The sequence below is a fragment of the Vipera berus genome (genome assembly GCF_964194415.1).
Source record: "Vipera berus genome assembly, chromosome: 2".
NCBI lineage: Eukaryota > Metazoa > Chordata > Lepidosauria > Squamata > Viperidae > Vipera > Vipera berus.
Genome location: NC_138203.1, coordinates 124,522,397 through 124,543,062, shown reverse-complemented (window position 1 = coordinate 124,543,062; position 20,666 = coordinate 124,522,397). Strand labels below are relative to the sequence as shown.

General features: G+C 44.5%; 1 protein-coding gene across 8 annotated transcripts in view; it reads left to right on the top strand.

Annotated features, from left to right (window-relative positions):
• GRIPAP1 (GRIP1 associated protein 1) overlaps positions 1-16,481 on the top strand; it is a 76,789-nt gene extending 60,308 nt beyond the window's left edge. For 4 of the 8 annotated variants that reach the window (XM_081320618.1, XM_081320615.1, XM_081320616.1 and 1 more), the window contains 4 exons: positions 1,589-1,717; positions 2,306-2,492; positions 10,803-10,957; positions 16,123-16,481. In XM_081320618.1, coding sequence (XP_081176744.1) covers positions 1,589-1,717; positions 2,306-2,492; positions 10,803-10,957; positions 16,123-16,215 — 564 coding nt within the window. In that variant the 3' untranslated portion in view covers positions 16,216-16,481. Of the gene's footprint in view, positions 1-1,588; positions 1,718-2,305; positions 2,493-10,802; positions 10,958-12,627; positions 12,952-16,122 lie in introns of those variants that run through there. The other 4 variants (XM_081320619.1, XM_081320617.1, XR_014025512.1 and 1 more) reach the window with 3 other exon arrangements.
• Positions 16,482-20,666: the final 4,185 nt, after the last annotated feature.

Sequence of the window (20,666 nt, the reverse complement as noted above, 5' to 3'; positions counted from 1 at the left end):
TGGAGGCCGAATGAAGGATTCCTAGTTCCCATCCCATGCTTGACTCATTTTGTTAAGCTGGCTTTATCAAGAACCAGGACATAAAAGTGTATAGCAAATATACAGAATTAATCATTTTTAATTAATCCTGGAAGAATGTGAAGATTGCAAATAGATTTGGAGGCTGGGAAATGTTGACACTTTATAATTAAAGTTATATTAATAGTTAAGAGCAATAGGTTAAATAATAACAGCATATATTTAAACATTTTATAAAAACCCATGACATTACAAAGTAGAATCAACAAAGGAATAACTAAAACAATAACAGGAAATAAAATATGTGGAAACATTAAAAACTTCCAACAGGAATTACACATTATTGAAAGGCTTGTGAGCATAACAATATTTTTGTCTGGCGGTGCAGATAAGATGGAAGATGGCCCCACCCCACGGCCTTACCCATACCTAGCTGGGGAGGGCATTTCATACTTAAGGAGTTGCCACTGAAAAGGCCAAGTAGCCTTCATTGCACCACAGTGTGGAAGGGCAGCCAGGACCGTCTCTCCAAGGAAGGGTACAAATGTTAGGGTACAAATAGAAATAGGTGTGACAAAGTATTCCTTTCAGATAGCTGAGCTCCAAGTGTGAAGCCCTTTATAGATTAAGCAGCACCCTGAATTGGGAGCAGAAAGTAAATGGAAGCCACTCCATAAAGCACAGGTATTGTTGGTTCAGATTGCCCTGTTTCGCTCAGTAATCTTCTGCCAGCATTTTCTTCTAACTGAAATGTCTTTAAGGGCAACCCAACGCATTGCACCAACCAAATGAGAAGTTACCAGGACATGAATTTCTGTGATGGGAGTGTCTTTATCAGACTAAGCCACAGCTAGGGGAAAATGCTTCAGTCCAGAAGCTCTCCAAAGCTATGACCCCCTGAACCTTTAAGATGAGGGCAACTCCGTTCAGAATAGGTAGAACTTTATTCATTGGACAGGCAAAGCATCTCTTGTCTTCTGGATTGAATTTTGGATTATTGGTAATGACCCAGTCCATTACCAGAACATAAGCATTGGTTCCACTACCTCACCTTCATCCAATTTATTTCCCTGACTGGTATAACCGGTATAACTTCTGAATTGCCCGTGAGCGTACTAGTTAATTTATTTTTTTGTTCTCCTTTGGAAAAATTAGATAAATAGCTTAATGATGGTGTGCGATAACGTCTTCGCTAGAAAAGTACACTGTATGTTCTTATCTTTTTAGCTTTGGATCACAACCTTTTTCAATTGGCAGTTTCTAGGCATGATAAATTACAACTTCCATAATTCCCAGTTAACTACACCACTTGAGAATCTGCTTTTCAAATGCTTTAAATGGAAAGGGATAGTTGGTAGTAAGAGCTAGATGTACAGTTTCATCTTCATTACTATAAAATTATTGTTGCATACAGCACTGATGCCTAGGATTGTATAGAGGAAACAAGAGATCAATGATTTACCTGCTTGGTGGAAATTGGGTTGTTCTGCATGTGGGCTGAATTTGGCATGTTGTAAAAGGCTCAAATGTGAGAAGTGATGTGTCTGCCTTTTACCTTTTCTACTTGTAGTCAACCACAGGAAGCCCACAGTCACAGTCGCAACCTCCACGGCCAGCCGACCTTTCAGATGAGGAGGTCTCAGAACTGTTCCAGCGGCTGGCGGAAGTTCAGCAAGAGAAGTGGCTGTTGGAGGAGAAGGTATAAAACCACCTGGGTTTTAGGTTTGGATATTGTGAGACCCTGGGCCATTCGGTATTTCCTGGATTTCCCACAGTATAGACCAGGGGTAGGCAACCTCGGCTCTTTTATGACTCATGGACTTCAACTCCCAGAATTCCTGAGTCAGCTATGCTGACTCAGGAATTCTGGGAGTTGAAGTCCATGAGTCATAAAAGAGCCGAGGTTGCCTACCCCTGGTATAGACCATCCAGGCACACGGTGGCCTTGGCATACCTTCCCAAGGACCCATGTAGGAGTCCACCGACTGGGGTTTTGCTTCTAATCCTGATAGCGTTGGCTGACCTTGACTTTTGGGTCTCTGGCTGGGGAGCTGATTCTGATAGGGTGTCGGTACAGATGCCAATTCTCAACTTTGGGGGAATCGGTCAGAGAGAGGGACAAACTCTGGGAGAAGGTCTGGGTTGGAGAGCAAATTGTAAAAAGAGACTGGTCTGCCACATTTAAGAGACATTGCTTGAAGCTAGATGGTTCCCAGGTCTACGAATAGCATTGGCCTTGTGGGAAGCAGGCTTGGCAGTAACAAGTAATGCAATCTTTCTTTGCTAGGTGAAGCACCTTGAAGTCAGTAGTGCCTCCATGGCTGAGGACCTGTGCAGGAAGAGTGCCATAATTGAGACCTATGTGATGGACAGCCGCATTGGTGAGAACTGTAGTCTTCAAGAGGGAGCCAGTTTGGAAGCAAGCAGAAATCTGAGGTTGAAGGAGAAAGGGGGAGTGGATGCTGAAAGCAAAGGTGATGTTGTCTGTCTAATATCAGCCTGGCTGAGCTTCTGTGAAGGCCTTCTTGTTCCATCTTTGGACTGCATCCTATGAAGTCCCTAGGACATTGTGAATCCTTAGGTCATATTCTAAAAATCATAAGATCCCAAGAAATTAAAAAGTGAATGTTAAAAGAATTAAAAGTGTAAGGAAGAAGGAGTCCACTTCCAAGGGATTAAACGGAGCAAGCATTGTTTTACTCTATCTCCTGGGCACAGAACTGATGTAATATCAGGGATATAAAAATACTGAAATTCAAAATAAAAATGCAGGCTCAAGAACACCTCATTCCCTCCACTTTCTTTCCAGTTGATTAAGCAAGAATCTGGCACGTTTAAACTCAAAAGATTATGACTGCGAAGAAAAAAGATCTGAAATTGAGTGTATAATATTGGATAAATCTGGGCGGGCGGGGGGGGGGGCGGAAAGGACCTTGGAGAGCAACCTTAACTGTGCTCTCTTCACCTTGAATACTGTCTTCCTCTGCCAGCATCCACATTTATTGAAAGAGATTTCTAGAATCAGTGCTTGAGTACTGGTACCGGAAAAGAGCCCATATCCAACCAATCTCCAAAAGATTTTTATTTCTGAGTAAAGCAGGAGAGGTGGAAAGAAGCCTATAGACTGGAGAAGACCATAAATGGTTCAGATGGTTTAATTCAGGGGTAGGCAACCTTGGCTCTTTTAGGACTCTATGCTGACTCAGGAATTCTGGGAGTTGAAGTCCATGAGTCATAAAAGAGCCAAGGTTGCCTACCCCTGGTTTAATTCATCGGATGTTGCTTCCACACCAGACTTGGCCCACAAAAGGGATTTTTTTGTGTTGTGTCTTCATGCGTTCTTGATGATGCCAAGTGGTGAGGGACCTTCTTTTGCAGCGGTGACAAGGGCTGCAGCGTCTGCTGTCAAAACATGTTAGGTCATTAAAGACCCCAGACAAAGGGAGGGGAAAAGGAGCCCCTCCCACTCAGGCAGTATAAAGGGAGGAGCACACTCAGGGGTTAATGCAGTACTTTTTTTTTTAATCCCATTTATATCCCGCCCTTCTCCGAAGACTCAGGGCGGCTTACAATCTAAGAAGCACAAATCAATGTGCTTAGCAATAGCCTTCATTCTATGTATATGCCTGCTTATTAGGGCTTTCGGGGGGCCCCCAAGCGGCATTTTTACAAAGTCAGTTTATTGCCCCCAACAATCTGGGTCCTCCTTCCCTTGTTTGCTTGTATGGCCTGGCCGTAGCTTGATCTCCAAATAGCATTCGGTGGTTCCGAGACGTATATTTAGCTAAGTCCTTAACCCATCATTTCCTTTGACTTTTTCCAGAACGCTTTAAGCTTTTAAAGCATTTGGTGATGGGGAAAAAGAACCCATCCTGCTGATCCATATGCTATGATTCTGTTGTTTACCACCCACAGGTTTTATTTTTTTAAAAAAACTGTCTAACCTTTATATAGTGCAGGGGCAAACTTGGGAGAGCAGTCAGTTCCGCAGAATTTTTGAAGCTTAGAAATTCCCTAGGAAATGACGTCCAGTATAGTTATGTCTTTCGTGTGGTAACTGTTTGTTCCACAAGATCATTTGGAAAGTGTGTGATGAAACTCTGCAAGTTTGATCACTGGGCCAGACTGCCTGGATACCCTTATAGGACACAGGACTGCAACCCGCGGCTCCGGAGCTGCATGCGGCTCTTTCAGCCGTCTCCTGCGGCTCCCAGTCCTCTGCCATGTGCAGTCCAAAAAAAAAAAAAGTGGGACTAAAAAAGTTCAACCAATCAATTCAAATATGCAGGGTAGGTGCATATCTCGCCTTGGCTCCACTCTTCAGTCAAACCCTGTTCTGCGCATGCGCGCACGTACGCCTTGGTGGAGCAGTGGGCTAATGCCTCCTTAAGTAACACCAGCTGCCTGCAATTAGTGCAGGTTCGCATCCCACCAGGCTCAAGGTTGACTCAGCCTTCCATCCTTCCGAGGTAGGTAAAATGAGGACCCAGATTGTTGGGGGCAATTAAGCTGACTTTGTAATAATGCCGCTTGGGGTGTGTGTGTGAAAGCCCTAATAAGCAGGCATATACATAGAATGAAGGCTACTGCTAAGCTTGTAAGCCGCCCTGAGTCTTCGGAGAAGGGCGGGATATAAATGGAATTAAAATAAAAATAATAAAAATAAAAATGTATGCGCATGCGCACACATTTTTTTGCGGCTCCCAGTTTTTCCTTTTGTGAGGGAGCCGGTTCCGAGTGGCTCACTGTTTCAGGTTGCTGACCCCTGCCTTATACGAACAGGGCTGGATAAATCTGCTTAATTTCTGCTGCCCTCTCTTATCACAGGCTTCTTTGAAAAATAGTCTCGTTTGGCATTCAAATATGTAGCTTAGAAGGGTGTGTGGTCGATATTACAGTGCAAGGGGGAACCTATTGCCCCCATACTCTGTAGAGAATGTTTAGGGAGACCTATCTCTCAAATCGTTCTGCTGGGATGAATAAGCTGTTTTTGATAGTGGTTTAGTGTTATTGATGCAGTGATTTCTGTTAGATCACTATGTTCTTGTGATGAGCATCTGTTTTTCAGGATACGGGATTTTGGTTTCTGAAGCATTTGGATTGATGTCATTACTTTCACGTGATTCTGATGAGGCCGGATGAGAAAAGTGCACGTTTTGGAATGAGTATAGCATGGCTAATATAGGTGTTGCATTCATATTAAAAACCTGATGTAGGCCTAATCTCTCATTTGTGTGCAAACATCTTGACTTGTAGGGAAGCAGCTCCATTGGGGGGGGGAGGGGTTTCTACTTTTTTACAAAGTTGCAGATATTCTGCAGATTTCATTTGCTTTTCTTCCACCACCCCCTCCCTGTGCCGAGTTTTCCTTTCTGGACTACTACAGTTTAAACAGATTTAAGGCCGATTGATGACTTTGAATGATCATCAGGAAATGGTGGGCACTTTGATCTTCAATAGATTCTTGGCTTTCAACAGTTCTTCTGCTGTTGTGAGAGACTGACAAGTCCCATTTCCTAACCAAAGTAAATCCATCCTGCTGAATAGTCATCCTTCCTTTTCTTAACCTGTCAATTCTGTGCTGTCACTCAAAATCACACAAAAGCGCTGGCAGGATTAGAAGCTGCTTTTCACTCTTTTTTCCTCAATTTATTAAATTTAGTTTCAGGTCATGCCATATTCCACACACTTGGGCGGTACAGTTACAAAATACTTGACCTGAATCAGTGGACTGTCCAAAATGGACTGCGCCATTGCGAACTGTTCTTCTTATTAACAAAACAGGAATTTTACAGGTTCAGAAACGGAGGAAATAAGTTTTAGCTGCCATAATGCTTCCAGCATCAAGTCGGTAGAAGAGGAGAACCTAAGCTGTCTACAAGGTGAAGGCGAAGCCATTTTAGGCATATTTTTCTTCCTATCAAGAATGAAAGAGCCAGGGAAGGAAATGTGGGTTTGTATGTGTGTGTATGTGTGTGTGTGGGGGGGGGAGTGCTCACTTGAAAAGTTTTTATAGAGTTCCCTTGGTTTGTGGTTAGTATTGTGCTCCAAAGGAAACCATTTCCTGCCCAAGACCGATGCATGAAAGTGGATGTGAAGTCAGCAGCCAACTTTTCACTTTGGGCAAGAGAAAATATTGGATACAGGAAATCGTTTGAGAAACTGAGTCACCCTCAAAACATGCTGTCCTGTCAGATTTGCTTTCCTGGCGCTCCCCCTGCTGGGTGTGTGTGCCCTGCAGTTTTCCCCAGTCCAGTCCAACAATGGACTGAAGTGCTGTTGCCTCTTGCCTCTGCCAGCCCCTCCTCTATAGGCTCCACTGCCCTTAGAGCACCTTGGCCAGATGGGACCTTGGTGCTCTTCCACTGGTGGGCCAGAACGGCAAAGGAGCAGACACGTTGCAAGGGGTGGGATCATAAGGAAGGAGGGGTCTCTTAGAAAAAGTCTGCATGCTCAGGTGAACAGCCCTGCAACTACATAGACAAGTGGTGGGGGTGGGGGGGCATCCTTTGGGCATGTTTTTTGTACATCCACATTGAATTGTGCTATGGGCATGAAACAGAAGTCAGCTATAAATAGCTTGTGCAGGGTCGCCTTTGCCTCAGCTTGGCAACACACAATTCAGCCAGTGAATATTTCATGAATGCTAAAAATACAAACCACCGCCACCACCTCCTCCTCCTCCTCCTCCTCCTCCTCCTCCTCCTCCTCCTCCTCCTCCTCCTCCTCCTCCTCCTCCTCCTCCTCCTCCTGCATCTTGAGCTGTTTCCTTTTTACCGGATCAGGCAGTTATTCGCAGCCCGATTTGTCCTCCAAATCTTTGTAATTGAATCTAGGAGTCTCGCGTAGCCCCGTATTCTAATCACTTGATTCCCAGGGCCCCGGAGACTTCAGTGGGTTTTTTTTTCTTCTTCTCTTTTCTTAAAAGGCAACGACTCCTACTTCTGTAACACTTTCAGATCTTTGCGCCAAATGTGCTGTGCCAATGTGAGGAAATAATGGATAGATTTTGTACATTGAAACCAAATGTCAGCAAGAGGAAAGGAAAACTTGCGGCTGTGTCGGGCACAGTTGTCTAATGGCAGCAATCTTATCTCCTTATTGCATAAGTCCATTCGATCTTATCCTGTCAAGATCGCAATAAAGTGAGTGGAAATTTGACCTAAGGGGGTTTGTACAAAAATGCTTCTAAAGACCATTTTCAGAAGTCCTGCTAGTAGGCTTCCTAACATGCTGGCAGAACTTTTAAGTATGATCACATATTCCGGATGAGGATGGCAAATTGTGGTTGTTTTCTTATCCTTTCATTGAATGCTCATGAGCACGGCCCTCTGAAGGGACTAAAAGGTAAAGGTAAAGGTTCCCCCGCACATGCGTGCTAGTCGTTTCCCACTCTAGGGGCCGGTGCTCATCTCCGTTTCAAAGCCGAAGAGCCAGCGCTTGTCCGAGGACGTCTCCGTGGTCATGTGACCGGCATGACTAGACGCCAAAGGCGCATGGAACGCTGTTATCTTCCCACCGTAGCGGTCCCTATTTTTCTACTTGCATTTTTACGTGCTTTCGAACTGCTAGGTTGGCAGAAGCTGGGACGAGTAACGGGCGCTCACTCTGTTATGCAGCACTCGGGATTCGACCCACCAAACTGCCGACCTTCTGATTGACAAGCTCAGCGTCCTAACCCACTGAGCCACCGCGTCCCTTGCCTGAAGTGACTACTGGGTGCCAAATTTGGCATTTTAAGTAATGTGATTTTTTTCCCCTGAAAATGAAGGCATGCTCCTAGCTATTATGGCCGGTAAGGCTTATGAGCTGCAAGGACAGAGTAGAGAAAAAAATGTAATTGTTGTTGTTGTTATTGTTAAAGTAGGGATTCTTGTGTATGTGCAGAGTAGGAAACCCAAACAGGAGTGTATAAGTTCTGTGGGTTTCAGAGTTCAGCTTTTGCAGAATCAGATGCTAATTTTTAAACAGTGTGTGCTTGCTCCTGTTAAATGGCAACATGTGGACTGTAGTTTGGATCGATGATCGGTTACTGAGTGAACAAATGGAAGAGCAGAAAGTGTGATGGGCACTAAACTGAGTTTGATACGGGAGCTAGGTTCAAACCCAAGATTCATAGCCACCATCTCTTCTTTGAGGCTTCGTGTGTTTGTATGGCGACGCTTACTAGCACAGCCAAGGGACAGGAAGGATTTTGGTATTGAGAGACAACTAGATTGATGAAGGCTGAAAGGGAGAACAGGGAGAATTGATCTAGATGTCAGGGTTGCTTTAGTCTAGCATCAGTCTTGGAAATGAAGGCAGCAAACTGTATTGGGAGGGAGGGTGGGTGCAACGTGCAGGCCTTTCCCCACTGGTCTTGGGAGAAAGGAATCAGGAACGCCAATACTCAGTCTCCACCACTTTCTCCATTTCGGGGAAGCTGATATGAAAATGTCCTTCCAAATAAGGTCTCACCATTTGGAAAGCTGGAAAGGTTAGATAGTTGGGGTTTAGAAAGAATTGCCCATTTTGGATTGATGAAATCAACTCTGATCAGACTAACAAGGTCAAGAATGAAGCTAGGCAACTGAGTTAGCCTGGTATCTGGCAAGACATTGGTGGACAATGGTAGGCAAATTTGAGGTTGTGGTTTCTTCAGATGAAATAGTGATTATCAACCTATCTCTGCACTGGCTGCTTGACGAAGTGGCAACCTTAGAGGCTTAATTTTACTTGGATATTCCTTGAAACTGGAGCTGTTCCCTAATATATGGGGTCTGGATATGGTCAACATGCTTTGACTTCAGCACTGGTTTTGAGAAGCCTTATATCTTGCTGTACTTCAGGCACATTTGCCATTGTTTCCTCATCCTTATCCCTGCAAACCCATCATTCAAACAATAGGTTAGGGCTGTCATGGGGCCATACAGACTTCCCTTTTGTTGGAGTAATCTGTCTCTTGGCTCTCAAAAGCAGTGAAATTGCAAGCAAGTGTGTTGGCTCCTCCACCCTGCACCCAATTTAATTTTGTGCCTTTTTTCATGCTAGTTTCTTAGGGTGGGATGGAGGTTGGTCTACTGCTGTTATTTCTTTCCCGCTGATTTGCTAATTTCATGGTTGAACACCCCCCCAGCTTTCCTACATGGAAAGACCCCAGATTCATGTCAGATCCCTGATGAGATTAGAACCAATCCAAACACCAGGAAGGAGAGCTGTGAGTAATGGTTAGAAGTGCAGGGAGGTGGTCTTTGGAAGATAAATGTGAGTTCCAAAAAGAAGAATTGAAGGGTGGATATCACAGTTGTTGCTGTTTTATTTACCGTTACAGCATTTAGTATTGGAAATGGGGTGGATTCCACCGTATTGCTTGCTCCTTGCTTGCAGGTTCTCTGCTTTGGATGTGTTTCTAAAAATAAACAGGCCTGAGATAAACTAAGAGTAATTTTTCGTGACCTCACTCTCCCTAACATCATCATATAATCAACTAATATAATTAGCTGTGGAATTAAAAGATACTACCCATTTTATTTGCTTCTCATAATTCTGATCCTCCCCTTTTGGAATGTGGAAACTTATTCACAATAACAGTAAACTAAATGCAACCTTATAAGAGTCCTGTCAGTCTTGCGAGGTAGTCCAGACAAGAAACACAACTAGGAGTACAAGCTTTATCTCAGGGATGTCAAACTCAATTTCATTGAGGGCCGCATCAGCATTGCGGTTGCCCTCAGGGGGCCGGGTGGGTGTGGCCTGGGTGGGCGTGGCCTACTGGGTGGGCATGGCTAGAGTGCATATGGCCTACTGGGTGGGCATGGCCAGCTCTACATCGTTCACATCAAGGGTGCCTATGGGGGCCTGGGCAGGAGTGGGACAGATCTGAGGGTCTCTGGCAGAAGGAGGGTCTCTGGGCCAGGGCCAAGGCAGTGGGGGTCACATGAAACCACTTCGCGGGCCGGATCCGGCCCCTGGGCCTTGTGTTTGACATGTCTATCTTTACTCTAAGGTTACATTAACAGAGTGTTGCAATTCTCAAAGTAGCCCCCCGTCCCCCAATTCCTCACTTTGACTCTCCTGAAAATTAGGAAGAGTTCCTTATGAACAGCTTTTGCTACCCCCTCCTTCAGACTCAAATTTCATTTAACAGACCATTGTCAAGGTGGTGGATCTTCCTCCTGCCTTGCAAGGTCAATCCCACATACCATTGCAAGTCCAGAGGAATAACTATGAAACCATTTAGTTCAGAAGCTTGCAAAAAGAACCGACCACTTGTCGGTCAACTATCTTCCTATCTTCAAAGGTCATTTAAAACAAACCTCTGCTTATGCACGTCTTAAGGTCACCAAGGAAAGACCTCTGGTGGATAACTGGGAGTCTTCCCCTATTGGTATTCTCTAAGATGTGATGGACATTGATTCTTGGGTTCTCCATTATCCAACACATCTAAAAATCACCAAATTGGGAAAGGCTGCCCTATCCAGTGAGAGGATGTAAGTGGGCTAACTAGTTCCCAAAGGATTTTTAGGTTGGTTTCTCCTATGGATGACAAACATGTTAAGTCATGATCTCCTTTATTCTGAGGAGTGTTCTTCGGAAAAGCCACTTCTCAAGAGAAAGACTGTTGTCACAGGGAATGTTACGTAATTATTCATAGGAAGGATAATCCAATACACAACCTATGTTTTTCCTCTTCAAATGGTGCAGCTCAGAGGCTCGGATTCCATTACAGCCATAATTACACTTATACATCCATTGGTAACTTCTTTATCGCCGTCTTTTTCTCCTTGCCCTTTTCTCTTTGACAGATGTGTCTGGGGCTCACGGGCAAGTTGATCGAAGTAGCCTAAGTAGTGTCCTGCGAGATCTGGTGAAGCCAGGAGATGAGAACCTGCGTGAGATGAACAAGAAGCTACAGAACATGCTGGAGGAGCAGCTCACCAAAAACATGCACTTACAGAAGGTTTGTAGGTGGAGCCTGGAGAAAAAGCTTGGGTGCGTGTGTGTGTGTGTGTGTGTGAAATTGGGACTGGGCAGAGTCAGCCACTGAATGGCAAGGGGAAGAAGGGAGGGCTTCTGCTGGCAAAAGGCATAGAGCGACAGGCAACCCTGAACATTCAGAGTCCTGAAATGGAAATGGCCATTTATGCAGGATATCTATTTATTTATCTGAAAGATGTACAACTGATTCTTATGAATGCTGATTGTGATACAAACAAGAAAAGAAAACTTCAGACAGTAAAACAAGCAACATCACTAAGAGCAAACTCCACCGTCCAATATAAGCAAGTGGTGAATCAAGATCATGCTGTAGCCACAACTACCCAACATTTTGAGTGAATGAATAGACGGGCTTTGCTAAGACTGAAATAAAATGCTAGGCTGCACTCTGCAAGGGAGGCATTTCCACAGCCAAGAAGGTCTTCTCTCAAGTCTCCATATAATGTTCTCTTGCCAAAGGGGGAACTATTAGAGAAGAGCTCCCTAGGAACATGTTGCTCAAACCTTGGGAAGGATTTGGGGTAGGAACGCTAGAGCAAAAGGTGTATTTTCCCTCAAATGACAGTGTTCTACATTAAACACCACATGCAGCTTTTCTACGTCAAGGCAAAGTTGGACAAGTTCCTGGGCCATTCAGGGATGTGCTGGGGACTCCAAAAAGATTACGGGTGAGGGTAGGATAGAAACTAATCTTGGCTTTTATTTCATTTTAACCATACTTAAATGTAGGTCAAATTAAAAATATTTCTTCCGACTGCTCTCCAATCATATATTTAACCATTTTCTGATTCATTAAAATTGATCATTTGGGATAAACATTTGGAGGTCCTTGCGGACCAAACACCTACATCTTTCAGGCCTTTTATATCATGCTGAGGCTTTGGGCTGTGCACAGTCTTCCCCAAGATAGTGTTCTCTTGGGATTTGGGAAATTCAGCTTATGCAAACATTTGCTATTGCCCAGGCTGCAGGAATTGAAGAATATTGGGTGGCATAATTCATGCCTTTGAACAAGCTGGCATGGAATTCTGGGAATGCTAGTTTCAAGACATCTGGAAGTCACCATGAGGAAGAAAAGGCTGCCTCAGGAGAAAGCTAAACGGCATTGTTAAGTAGCCAAAAATGCTGATGGTGGGGGTGGGGGTGGGGTGGGGAGGTTATTTGGAACAATTACTTTGGAATAAAAGGTGTGAGCTAATCTTATTGCACTCCCGTGTCTTAAGGAAACATGTAGAGAGGGGTTGCCTTTTGTTGTGATCTGCATGGTACCATCAGGAGGAGACAACGCCCTTGATAGCAAGGGTCATGCTGTAAATAGAAGTCTCTACTGCAGTGTCAGCTTACCTAGAGGAAGGCCCAATCCTTGACTGCTCAGTTTTATAAGTAACTGTCGTTTTGCCTTTCAACTAGATTATTCCAATCCTAAACTAGATGCCTGGTGCCAACATCCATAATTGAAAAATATTCTGAAGTCACTCTCTATATAATCAATGGCATCCTTCCCTTAGAGCCATGATGATTGTATTAGTGTTATAATTTTGTGCGTGTCTGCCCTTGAATTAGTCTTGAAATACCCCATGCAGTTTTCTTGGTGACATTTTCAGAAATAGTTTGCCTTTGCTTTTTTCCTAGGGCTGAGGGAGAGAGAGTGACTTGCCCTAAGTCATCCAGGTGGCTTTGTGCTTAATGCAGGACTAGAACTCAAGGTTTCCAGGTTTCTAGCCTGTACCTTAACCATTACATCATACCGGCTTTCACTATGGCTATTACTGCAACTATTTTCTGTTCCTTCTGAGTAAAAGCAGTGCTCTGCACATTCAGAAGAACAGAACAGCCGAAACAAAAAAATGAAGTTGGCAACCTAAGTGGTGAGGAGCAACCCCTCGTAAACAAGATATAGAAGAGGCTGGGTAGAAAACAAGTTTTCCGAAGGGGACCCAGCACACCAAATTCAAGGTACAGCTACTGTTGTGATTCAGTGTCAGCCTGTGCTCCCAGCAGCTGAGTCTGAGGAATCTGAGGAGGAGGAGACGGAGGGGTTTGGAGAGCCTTCAGTGTCAGAGGGAGGCTCTGATGCACTGCAGGACTCTCAGCCTGGCCTCTCCAATCGTGTTCCTCATGAGGCTCAGCTGTGTGAGGAGGAGGTGTCGGACTCAGAGGAGTCACAGCTGAATCTGTCCAGAGATGCCAGAAGCAGAAGGCAATCCAGCAAAGCAGAGCAGAGAAAATCTATGAGGCAACTCAGTGAAAGGAGGAGAAGGCATTGAGAAGCTACACCTTGGGACAGATAATAAAAGGGGAAGGTGTGGGCGGTGCTGGTTGCTGAAGGCAACCGTTTGGAGACATTCAAAGAGAATCCTGGTCTGTTCTTGCTAATCTGTTTGACTCTTGTTTGTTAACTGTTGTTTGATATTTTGAATCATTTATTGAAGGAAATATTCTGTTGCCTTTTTGTTTGAACTGTAAATAAATTTGGCTTGGGTTTTTCCAGCCTATTGATTGTTTAAAGGAAGAAGGGGTTGTCCCTGACACACAAACGGGGCCGTTCGTTGGCTGGAACAGAACAGCTACAAACACAAATCTAGAAATGCTGAAGGCAGCTACAGCAGCCTTCACCGAACGTAAATTCCCAAATGATGTTGGATGATAGCTCCTGTGATTCCTGCAACAATAGGAGTTCTGATCCAGCAGTATCTAGGAATCTATGGTTGGGAAGGCTGTGGGATGAAGACCAGCAACCAGAGAGGGAGTAGATGCTTGTTATGGGGCATAGGGCTTGTTGGACAAATCCTTAGTAGCCTGTAACTGTTGAAAAATGTGGCATTGGAGAGAGCTCTTATGGGAGGAACAGGCTGCTGTGGTAAGTGAATAAGAACAGAGAGACTCTCAGCTAGTTGGCTTCTGAGTTTGTGCGTTCTTGGTCCTGGGCGAGTGTATACACAGCTGCTGTAGCTGCCTCTCCATTCATCTTTTCTCAGGCTGCAGATCAAGGTGACTGAGGAGGAAGAGAGGCAGCAAGAGCCCAGCTTTGGCACCAAAGGGAAGCTAAGGGAGTAGCAAATTTCCTTCTGCCTGAACACTGTGATGACCTTGAATGAAGAACTCTTATCTTCATACAATCTGCATTTTCTCCAGCCTTCTCTCTTGTGTCACAGATGGGTGGCCACCCACAATTCAGAGAGGAGATCTTGGGTGATGCAGTTGCTTTTGGGAAGAGTAGCTCAAGGGAGACATTTTTGGAGCTTGGAAGTATATCAGGGGGTGGGGCGGAGAAATCTGCATTCTGGCCATAGTGGTGATGGTGCAGCAGGAATGTTACTTCCTGGCTGTTTGTCACTTACACCCACCACCGAGCTAGGCCAGATTATAAGAGTGCTGCTCACCATTCTGGGTTCCCCCCCCCCACTGATACAAGTGGTCTAATGCTGGATTTTCAGATAGGTAGCTAAGAGTCTGGGTAAAAGAGCACTTTGAATATGCTTTGAGCTCCCCCCCCCTCAAAAAAGAAAAGTGACAAGAAAAACCCCTTAATACATGATCCACATACACTATTTATATAGTTTATAAAACTTGCAGAGAATTTTTTTTTCAAAGGACTAGATAGATTTGTGCAAGGTAATTTTTTTTTAGAATATTCCTCTTAGCCGTGGCATCTCAAAGGATAACTCCATATTCAAAAGAAGTGCACTTCTGAATATCAGGGTCTAGGATCAGGTGGCAGGGAAAAATCAGTCGCTCCTTCTCTGTGTTTTAGAGAGCTTCCTTGCTTCTACTAACTAGCTAGAAAGAGATTGCTGGCTTAGATAGACTTCTATCTGATCTAGCAAGGTGAGTCTTCGGCGTTCTTGCTTTTATCACGAAAGCACATGCCGAGGTAAGAGAAAGATTTTGCAGCATATTGGGGTTTGGTGGTTTCCCCCTCCCCTCTTCAGCATGAGCTTGATGTAAAATCTGTTCTTTCCAATGTCCTAATGGAACAAGGGGACGAAAGAATGATGTCAGCAGAAAGAAGAGGCTATTTATAGCCGTGTCTGAATGGGGAGGGGTGGGGGTTGAGCAGCCTCAGAGGACAGGCTGCTTCAAGGTTGGGGCTTCAGTGGAGCAGTCAGCGTGGGGCAGAAAAGGGAAGCTGTCTTGGCACTGTCAGTTAGGCTCGAGAAACCGATCTGGGAGGAAGTCTTGGGCCATGCAGGGAAATACTGAGTAGGGCAGGGGTGTCAAACTCAATTTCATTGAGGGCCGCATCAGCATTGCGGTTGCCCTCAGGGGGCCGGGTGGGTATGGCCAGGGTGGGCGTGGCCTACTGGGTGGGTATGGCCAGGGTGGGCATGGCCTACTGGGTGCGCGTGGCCAGCTCTACATCGTTCGCATCAAGGGTTCCTATGGGGGCCTGGGCAGGAGTGGGACAGATCTGAAGGTCTTTGGCAGAAGGAGGGTCTCTGGGCCAGGGCCAAGGCAGTGGGGGCTGTTCCCTCACTTTTTCCAGGATGGCTTCGCGGGCCGCATGAAACCACTTCGCGGGCCGGATCTGGCCCCCAGGCCTTGTGTTTGACATGTCTGGAGTAGGGGGAAAGGTTAATGGTGCATGGCAGATGAAACACTATGGGCGGGCCCAGTGATGGCCTGTAGGGGTCATTGTGCATTTGGGAAAGAAGCTGCTGGCAAGTAGAATGGGTGGTAGAAGAAGATGCCAGCTAGGGCATGGAGGTGGGTCTAGCTCCTCTGGGGTACAATGCTTTGCAAGAAGGAATGTGATGTGAAGTGCATCTATTCCAGGCTTCTGAGCTAAAAGGAGAAGAAATGGGTCGTTAAAGGAAGTTGCCTTTTTTTTGCAGTCCAAACCAAGTTGGGTCCTTTCCTTCTCTTAATAAAGTGTATGTATTGCCATTGGTTCTTTATCTCTGTGTTGGTTTGGGGTTTTTTTTTGCTTCCCAGACGTCCTGTGAATTCCAGCCCAACGACGATCAATGAGCAGTTTTTAGTTGGGAGAATGGATTGTGTAGAATTGGGCATGACTTGAAAAGGATGCCAGAATTTTGCTTGTCTCTCCTGCTTGGATACCACGCCTGTTCTTCCACAGGTCTCCTGTTCTGGCTCCCTCTCATCTGATGTCCCCTTTTCTTCCAGGATTTGGAGGTCCTTTCCCAGGAGATCGTCCGTCTTAGCAAAGAGTGTGTCCCGTCCCCTGATGCTGAACCTGGCTTGGATGATGCTGTCTGAGCTCAGTTCCAACCTGTGATGCCGTCCTCCATGCTTGGCCCTTGGCTGCGCTGCTGGTGTGTGGGGTGGGGTGGGGTGGGGAAGAGTTATTGGAACTTTCTGCCTCCCCTCTCTCTAGTCGGACCATGTCTTTTGACTGTATCGGAAGGGGCAGGAACTTAACCCAGCTACTCTTTCCCTCTTAGTGGCGCACAAACAGCAGTTTCTCCCTTCATCACTGTTCTACTCAGGCCTTCCCGCAAACAGTTTGATTTCTTTTGAATCATGCACCCACTGATTATGCTGCCTGCCTCTTTGTGGACCTGCCTTTGCTGCCCCGTAGGAAGCCCTGGCAGCAGTAGTTTTGTCTGCAGGCGGCACATTTTTTAAAGTTGCATGGCCAATCGCAGCTTTATTTTTGAGGTTGCCCGTTTTGAAACTGCCTCCCTCCTTCCAAGGCTGTCATTCCTGGTCCAGAGGAGTTGCCCCATAGAGGAGGAGAAGGTGGTGTTCCTGCCATAATAAAGCTCCATCATCCATTCTCAACGTATAGCGGTCCAGGGAGTAAAGTTCAGTTTCCTTAAAAACCTCTCCCTCTGCATTCTCCTCCGCAAGCTGCATTTGTGATTCTGTAGCTTCTTCTGAGTCACAGTCATACCACCTCCCTCATTCTGCATGTTTGGTCAGTTCTGAAACTCCCTGTTTCAAATATATATTTCCTCTGATTCCCTCCCTCTCCACAGCAGGATGGAGCCAAAGTGGTACAACCCAAAAGAACTTGTACAGGGTTGCAGCTGGGCCCTTTTTTTCCAGCAATAGAGGTGGAGCAAAGGCAACATGTTTATTTAAAAACATCAATGACTTGTACGAGGCTGTAATTGTTGAGTAACTGATAATGCAAAGAATGGTGGGTTAGGGGGGTTGGTTTTTTTTCTTTTTTTTGGAGTGGCTTTTACTCTAAATGAGTAGATCTGAATTGGTGGGTACTATGTTAGTAGACATAAACTGGAGAGGTCTCTTCCCCAGGCCAAGGTCTTCCCCAGGCCATCTTCCCATCCTTTTTCTAAGTCCAGGGTAGGCAAAGGGTAACTCTGGGCCTAATTTCAAACCAGGCAGTTCAGACGTGATGCTGCTCTTTGTTGATGGCTTGCTGGATAGGAAGAAAAAGAGGTGCTCGGTGGGGAAGAGAGAGAAACGGAGCTTCCACCCATTTGGGGCTCTGACTTGATGTCAGCTTGGCCCTTGGCTTCCTTTATGACCCACCAAAGACTATGCCTAATGAAGACATGCTGATTTACCTCAGCGGGCAAAAGACTGCCCATCCCCTGCTCTGGGCCCTTGACACAGTCTCTGCCACCTCCTGTTCATTGTAGCTCTTAGCTCTCCCTTCTCCCCTATTGCTTTGTGTGAAGAGAGGGGGCTGATGATGGTTGGAGCTCAGAAAGTGAATCTCTGCTTGCTGGTAGAGCATTTCAGAAAATATTGGGATCCTGCTCGTTCTGCTGTTTGGCCAGTCCTTTGACATACTACTCAGTGCTAATCCAGCATTTTGGAGGGTGGGAGGAGAGCTTAGGAAATAACATTTGGTCTTTCTTTTGGGGGGGGAGGTTGGCAAAAAAGACTTCCCTGTGCACTTTCTCATCGTTGGGTGCTCCATACAAAGGAAGCTTTGATGGTACTAAGGGGGACAGTGGGTGGGGAGATGAATTCCTTCCTGTGGCCACAGTAAATGACATGGATTCATTTTCACAGCATTTATGTAAGAAGAAACTTAGTTTCTGTCAGACCTCGTTGCAACAAGCAAATCAATCCAAACATTCAAAGAACTATTTTAGTCAGACTTCACCCCTTACGTTCTTGGGCCTTTAATTGGCGGGGGTGGGGTGGGGTGGGGAAACAATCTGTGATCTTCCTGCTGTTGTTAACTACAGCTCCCAGCATCCCTCACTATTAGACATGCTGGCAGAGGCTGCTGAAAGTTTACTGGTGTTTGATAATGGGGAAGTTCTGAGTACTCAGCAATGTGCATGAATGAATCACACTCAGTCACTCTGCTATAAGAAAATAGTTTATTTCATTTCAACATTTTTCAAATTCATGTTTTTTATATTTATTCAAATGCTGGGTGACAAGAGGCATAAGGTGTAAAGGAACATAGAACTGTTTCTTATCAGCAAGGTCTTGAATCTGAAACCAAGGCCAGGGCTATGAATCAAGAGTCTCTGTCTGTATAGATGATTGTGCCAAAGCCCATCCTTACACTGTTAGTTTTAGAAAAACATTTTGCTTTCAATGAGCTGTCTCTTCAACTTACCGGATTACAAATGAAAGACTCAAGAAAGTAGCAATTTAGGGAGAAGGAAAGAGGTTGCACAAAGCTATATAACCTTGACTGAACATTTCGTTTTTTGAAATTGTAGCAGTTATTCTAAATGCTTTCCGACTAGATAGAATCTTTGCTCAAACTGGACTGCTAAAACAAAAGGAGCCATTTTCTGAATGAAACAAAAATATATTCTCCTACCTGCCTATTTACTCAAAACCCCAGGGCAACTTGTTCTTAAAGTACAGGCAGTCCTCTGTTAACAACTATCCTGTTAAACAACTGTTTAAAGATACAGTGGTCCTAAAAAAGGAACTTTATGACATCGTTACGGCGCTTGAAAAGTAACTTTATGACTGGTCCTCAAACTTATGACAGAGTGACTTACAAGTGTTGCAGCATCCCCACAGACACATGATCACAATTTGGGTACTTTGCAACCGGTGTGCATTTATGATTGTTGCAGTACCCCCATTGCCACATGATAGGCATTTTGATACATATGCATAAAATTATACATATATATATATAATTTTAAACAGAATTATAAGCTAATACAAACTAAAACAGTGAAAGAGAAAAAAGACAAAAATTAAAAATGCAAAAAAGAAAAAGTAACAAAAATAGAAAAGAAAGCAAGAAAATATAAAAGAGTGGCTTCCACTCTTCTTTATAGCAGTATAAGCAGTGCTTTTTTTGTAAAAGAAAAAGGTGCCGGAACTCACACATGTCTACAACCCGCCTTGCCTACCCTACAAGGTTCCATCCCAAAAAAGGTGCCGGAACTCCGTTCTGAGCGTTCTATGAGGAAAAAAGCCCTGAGTATAAGTACAATTATAAATTGACCTCTCTCTCTCGAAAGTTAAATCACAACTCTCTTCTTTTATATCTAGCCATCAAACCATAAATTATAAGGTTTCTTTTTTACACAAAAAGTCCATTAAGGGGTTTCCATTCACCAATAAATGTAGATATTGTCTTTAATCAAACAATTCAGTTTGGCCATTTCAACAAATGTCATTTTCACCAACCATTCCTCTGTCATAAGTGTTGCATTTACATTTTTGTAGTGCAATAATCTTGCTGCATATCTAAAATGCAGCAGAGTCGTGTTCCATGACTTTTTCCTAACTGCTTATCCCTCAGTTCCAAGAGGAAAAGTTCTGATTTCAGTTGAATGCTAATCTTTGAAATCTTCTGAATCGCTGTATCTGAACATAACTTTTTAATAGCTTTTTTGCGTGTCTACCAAATGTGCTCATATTCACATTTCCAACATACAGTAAATTTGAAATACCTTTATACTTTCTGACAAAGTCAGTGGAGAAGCTAGTGGTGAAATCGCAAGTCATGTGATGTCTCACTTAACAACCACATCGTTAACAGAGTTGCCAATCCCCTTTAGCATGGTCATTAAATTAACCTGTATATTTCAGGCTCTTTTCAGCCATAAATTTTGGTTTTCAGATGATGAAGTTGAGAAGCCTGAATTTCTCTGAGCGTTTCCTTGTGTCTTTCCCCCATTGCTTACAACGCCCCCGAGCATCTAAATAAAACTGGGCCTTTGATCTGGGGGAACAACAACAATGAAATATTTATCCATGCATCAGGAACTCAGTGACATTCCAATGAGTGGGTGTTGCCAGCTGCGGTGATGATGCAAATTGTAGTCATCAGTCCTGGTTGCATGCTTTTTCCCCCTGCTAATGGCCCCCTCCCCATGTAACTATTGGGGTCTGATTAAAATACAGACGCACGTATAAATAGTCTCTCCCTAACATTCTCTGTTGTCATGCTCTTTTTTAAAAAATGGAGATTCTACAATACCAAAAAAAACCCAACAACTTGGGTTAAGGAGGCTATGCAGGTGAAGATGAAGCGATTCTCCACAATTCTCACACTGAATTCTGTGAGACAGAAAAGAGTTGCTGCTCACTTCTAGGAGAAACAAAATACAGTGTCCTTGGAGCAAAATTGCAAACGGGTAGAATACGACACTGATACGTCGCTTTGGCCTTAGAACTGTGTATTTGGTAACGGCATTGCTGGCTGCTTGGCAGAAGCATTTTTCTTTCTCCTGCTCACCCTTACATATTTTTAGTCCTGAATTCACTGAGGGGTTTTCCGCCAAGCACTCTTGACATCCTAC